Below are 6,000 nucleotides of genomic sequence, written 5' to 3'. Positions count from 1 at the left end.
TTCCTAACATCCACACCCAGACTGAGGGTCTCCGTACCAGCAAGACTGTTTCTGCAGGAATCCCTCACACAGCCTCTCTGACTCCGACTTCTGACTGCTCCCCGGACTCAGACTCACTTTCCCAGACCTCCCCCAAGAGTTATCATGTTAGCTTTAGGTGGTGAGGTTATTTCCACATTCCTGAGCCCTTAAACAACCCTCCCATCAGCGTATTTCACAATACCATACTACGCTCTCATTTATTCTCATTTGCAATGTGCGTCAAATGACAAAATTCCGAGGCAAAATATCTTTCTGGGGCTTCGGGTGAAATGTTATGTACGGCTGATGAATCATGTTATCACATTCTGGACTGTAATGTACGGAGTGTTGTAACTCTGACTAAATAGCAGGTTAAACCGTAGCCAATGAAGACAGAGTACCTTTACTGTCACACTTCTTCAAACACAGGCTGTGAGTACTGTAAATAAACAGATACAAATACAATATAAAAATCAGTGCAGTGTTCTTAAATACACGTACATTACTGTAAATATAATTCATACACAGTAAGCAGCAATAGCCAACATAGTTGGTAGCATCGTTTTTAGCACACACACACACACACACACACACACACACACACACACTGCAAATAGCTTGTTAAAAGATAGCTTTTTAAATGAACTTATTCAACAGCATGTTACTCAACAGTGGTCAAATATATGACTGCAACCTTACGTCAGCTAAACTTCACTCCACCCCGTCCCTCCCCTCCAGTCATCCCGGAGGTTTGGATGGAGGAGTGTTGTGGGATTTACTCAGCACTTTAAGAGCCGAGTTAACAGCACGGCCCTGTGGATGGTCATGTTGGTACGGTCCGGATAGCTACTATATACTTCACATTACATTTGGACTCCCAATGACTTTGGTGATCCCTGACTTTCATCTTCCTTCAGTGGGCTCAAGTCAAAGATCTGAAAAAAATCTGTGTGAAAAGTGTGCAACCACACCACAAACTGTTATTTATAAAGTCTAGGATACAACATGTGACATCCGCTGTCCTGGGACCCTCTATTAGAAAAGGAAAAAGTCCCTAAAAAACCTCCAAAGCAGAAAGAGAAAAAGAAGCCTCAGGAAGAGCAACTAAAGGGGAGGGAGCACGTTGGACGTTAGTCCATAAGGATGCCATGTGCACAGAATGAATACACAAAATACTACATAGTACTACATAGTCAATACACATGACAGGAAATATACAAGTAATCAGAGCAGTAGTGGCAGACAAAGGCTGCACACTGAAACAGCTGCTACATCTCATTATCTGCCTACATCAACATAGTTTGGGACTCCAAGTTCATGATGACATCAATGCATCGTCTGCCAGTGTGTGTGTGTGTGTGTGTTGACCACTGGGAGTCACCGCCGCCACACATCGTACACATGAAGGCAGCAGGACCACAACCACTCTCAAAGGTCAGCAGATAAGGCGGCCGTACCCCTCCAGGCATCTGGGTTTCATCAGTCCACCATGCTCTCCTGCAGCAGCTATGTGGCACTTAACAGAGAGTGAGCTACTCCACCAACAACTTCACACACGGTTGACATGAGGCGTTTTCTCCCCTGCGGAGACACAAGTTACTAACAATATGTTGTTTCCTTTAAACTCTAATCTTCCAGCTGGACACATGAATGTTTCCCTTCATTAAAACACGTGATCCTGAAACAATCAGCTGGCCAATGCTGCAGTCACTAAGGGCACATATCGGGTTGCCAGGTCGGAAAACAATTCAACTACGTCACCAGCGCATATTCCTGCTCTATGTGGTAAATAACAACAATTCTTCAGCAGTCTGTGTTACATTCCCGATGAGTTGTAAACGTCACATATTAGTCCTGACAACAACTAGGTGGGTGTTGGTTGCCCCCCACCCCGAAGGTCCCGCCCCCCTCCACACAGCCGGGCTGCCGCTGCTGACCGATCTCCATTTCGTAGCGGACTCACTCGCGCAGCGCAGCCGACCCCCGGACTACTCTTCTTCCTTCGCCGGTCGTCCTCCCCCCCACCCACCGGGACTATGAGTGCAGCGGTGGTGGAGGGCTGCTTTCTGTCCGCCCTGCAGCCCTCCAACAACTCCTGCACCGCTTATGTGGTTCCCTCGGACGGCCCGACTCCGGACCCGGAGGCGAGAGCCAGGAGGGTCCGCGAACAGGTTCGGATGCGCCTGGCTGAGAAGAAGTCCTCGTCCCTGCCCAGACTGGACGACTCGCTGTTCGGATCAACAGGTGAGGCTTCAAGTTATCAAGCTGTGCGTTGAATCAAGTACAGGTGCAAGCACACACTGACTGGAACACCGTTAAACCAATATAGATCTATTATGCAACAACATGAAAACACTGATAAGGACTTACAGCCAGAGTTGGGATGAGTTTCTATTCACATTTATAGACCAACATTTCTTTATGGCTATATAATATAAACACGCACACAGAGGGAATCAACGCTGAAGGATTACAGCTGCATTTATTTACTGTTTGACCACTTTGGTTGTAAACACAACATGACTTATTATCACCTGATAAAGTTGGCAAACTAACTTGTTTGAGTCCTCTGATGAAACATCTGGCCCTCTAGCTGCTACATTGAGGCTGGTTTAGTGCGGTTTTCAGAGCTTTGTGCTTAAAGTCCATCTGAAATGAAAAATGCCTTAAAAAAAAACAACCTTTTAAATCACATCCCTGAGTCATATTGTGCTTCTGTTTAACAATATATGCAGAGAAAATGTACAAAAAAGTAAATATTTCTTTATATTTTTCAAAATACATTTTTTTTTTAACTTGGAAAACTAAATATGACAGTTACACCAGCAAACAAGCAATTACAACCAATAATATCAGGAAGGTCGTGAGCTAATCTTTTCAATTATCAAATCAAATTCCCCCAAGGTTATGTCCCGCCTCCCTATCCGGCTACGTCAGAAATACATCACCATATGGAAGATAAAAATAGATATGCTGCTGAAGGTTGGACGATATGAACAAAACCTTCTATCACGATAGGTCGCGATAAATGTAAATATACCACAATAGAACATGTTTTCTGCTAGCTCAATAATCTATATGTAATAACCACATGTTGAGCCTATCTTTGTACACTCCTGTGTGAAATAAATAGTCACATGATATGTTAATAGAATATTTCCAATGAGAAACAATACTTTTACCTGAAAACCAGACTAGTATTTTTATCTGTGTGGAATGTGTAACGAACATAAAGCAGTGAATTATTTAGTCCTGAATATTCCCATAGTGGACTTCTTGCTTAACCATCAGTCTATTCCGACCTTATCATATTAGATGATAGATGATGATTGTTAAAATGCCATACTTGCTTTTGTGCCTATTTGTTCCAGTAGGAGTTGACATTATAGTAGTGTCTGTGGCATGGTAACAGTAGATACTTGTATGATGTTTTGTGCACTACTTTCATTCTACAGGGAGTTTAAAACGTGATCAATAATGGTTTTATAGCTTTGTAGTGTGACTATACAATGGTGTATATATGTTTATCATGGTGTAATGTCTATTCATCCTCACCATTTACACCTCGTTGCTAATAATGATGTCATGAAACACGACCTAACATCTTTTCTTAGAGTCCGGCTCGTAAGCATTCATTTACCAAGCAGCTCATTAAACATTAAACTCATGCAGTTTAATACCTGAAAGGGCAGATAGGGTGTGATATATGATATTATGCTCATCTTGCTAAGCGTTTTCATAATGAAACTGTAACCGTTTCAACGCAAGGGGGGGGCTTATGGGTTTTGGGGGTTGTGGTTCAGTTGGTTTTGGTTTTAACCATTAAACAGTTGCTCAATCTTACCATTTCACTAAAATGTTGGCAGCTGGCCAATAACGAAGACCGTTAGAAAAAGTCCCTCATGTTTCATTATGCTCCACTGCGACAGGACTCCAACATCCCTCTGTTTCCCAACGTTGAAGAAACAACAGTCAGGCGGTATCTCAGCTCGGCACTGAAACAGTGTTTATGTCTCGTCCGTACCCTGATGTGTTTCTGAGTGAAACAGAATAGAGAGGCGGGAGGAATTTGAATCAATGGTTGAAAAGATTAAGTCAAGACCTCCGCCAGCTCTGTGTAGAGCTGAATTTATCAGATTGATGGATGGATGGATGTGATGATATCATTGGTTGAAATTGGCTGGAACTAGCTGATGCGTCATATTTTGTTTTTCAGGTAGAAAAATATATTGGATTTTGCCATAAAAATACGAAGAAATTGATTTTTTCGTCATTTCGTCCACCATATATTGTTAACAGGTGCACAACAGGACCTAAAAGGGTTTAAAAGGCTTTTTAAAAATTTCAGCCTGACTTTCTTATATTTTAAGATTTAATAAGATGTCTTATCAGATATTATAAGATTTTCTAATATGTACACTGTTTCACAATATGACACAATCTGTTATGTACCAAAGTGTCTGCAGTGAAAACACTGTCATAACACTCGTATTCCTGCAGTCAGCCACAAGCCCACAATGATGTGGGATTTTGAAATTCCTCATAGTTTTCTTGTTTTTACACAACCCTGCTCTTGTGGTCACCTGACTGATCAACTAAATAGAGACTTCCTGTGAGTGCTAACTTTTGCTCTGATAATAACTGGAACATTGTCAGCTTCCCCGTGTTAAAGCTAAACATGCACAAGCTTGTTTTGGGCTCCAGTTAATCTCAAAGCTGTTGAGAGGATTCATGTCGCAGGAATAATTACTTTGTCAATTTGCTATACAAAGCCTTGACACAGTTTTTTGATAGGAGGCGACACATTTATATTATTTTACCCAAACTGTATGTAAATGAGGTCCGATGAGTTGTATATTCTTGTGTATTGTTCGCCTGCTGCACAGCTTCGTCTTTGTGCACTGGGAAACACACCATGAGTGTGTTACTTCCTGGTCATTTCCTGTTTTTTCCCCCTCTATGGAAACTTTTGGTCTGGATGGTGGTGGTCTGAACTAGAACTGCTTTTCCATTCATTAAGAAACACGACCCAAAAGTGATTATCAAGCACACAGATCCACCTCGTGGTCTCTGGATACCTGCAGCTTTATAACTCTGGCCAGTTTGCCTGGGAGGCTCAGATGATCCACATCCGTCTCATCGAGTCGTGACCTCTCATTAGTCTTCTAAAAGGAAAGTACAGGAGAGGAAGAAGAAACACTGATAAGACAACTGGTAGTCAGGATGTTGTTTGAAAGCTGCATGTAAACTCGTATGAGATCTTCTTTCATCAGCAAAATGACTAACTGCATATATCTGATCCCTTTTCATCGGAAAGATCCATTACACCGCGGAGAAATGGTGGAGCAACAACTACTTTTCACAGATGCAAAACCAGAAAATGACACAGTTTGAGCGATTTGAGAGAAGATTAAAATTTCCCAAACAGTTTGACACAGGCGATGATTGTAGACACATCATTTTAAAGCTATTCCATCCAGCCACTGACCTTCATCTGGTGAATAATGATAAATAACAGCCACCAGGATGTTTGATGCCTTTCATTTATCCCAAATTCTAGAACATACATAGAAACACAAAACAGTACTTTTCCCTGCCGGGTGGAGCTCTGCCCCCGATGCCCGTCGCCTGCACACATACAATACAGTATGTTACACATGACATGTTACACATACAAGGTGTTAAAGGACAGTACCAGCTCCTTTATTCCAAAACATCTCTAACACACATTTTTTGTTGACAGTTACTGAAGACATGCAGTATGTTTCGAGGGTGTAGTTAATACTCCCCTCTAAAGATCCAGTGGATCATTTCTGGAATTGAATTACTCCACAACCGTAAATTATAGCAGAATTGATTCACTGTGATTTATGACACAATTCAAGCTTCAATTTTCTGCTCAAGTCTGCCAATACATTTACATGAGTGACAGATGTGAAAGAAAATTAATACAAGGTTAGGAATGTAGAAACAAATACA

At 41.7% G+C, this 6,000-nt stretch overlaps 1 protein-coding gene across 2 annotated transcripts in view; it reads left to right on the top strand.

Moving 5' to 3' along the window:
• Positions 1-1,981: 1,981 nt before the first annotated feature.
• LOC311015842 (plakophilin-3-like) overlaps positions 1,982-6,000 on the top strand; it is a 29,885-nt gene continuing 25,866 nt past the window's right edge. The window contains exon 1 of one of the 2 annotated variants that reach the window (XM_084013282.1): positions 1,982-2,265. In XM_084013282.1, the coding sequence (XP_083869408.1) occupies positions 2,058-2,265 (208 nt within the window). In that variant the 5' untranslated portion in view covers positions 1,982-2,057. The remainder of the gene's footprint in view (positions 2,266-6,000) is intronic. The other variant, XM_084013283.1, reaches the window with a different exon arrangement.

This window comes from Eutrigla gurnardus (assembly GCF_963514095.1).
Source record: "Eutrigla gurnardus genome assembly, chromosome: 1".
Lineage (NCBI taxonomy): Eukaryota > Metazoa > Chordata > Actinopteri > Perciformes > Triglidae > Eutrigla > Eutrigla gurnardus.
This window is presented reverse-complemented; position numbering and strand designations above follow the sequence as displayed.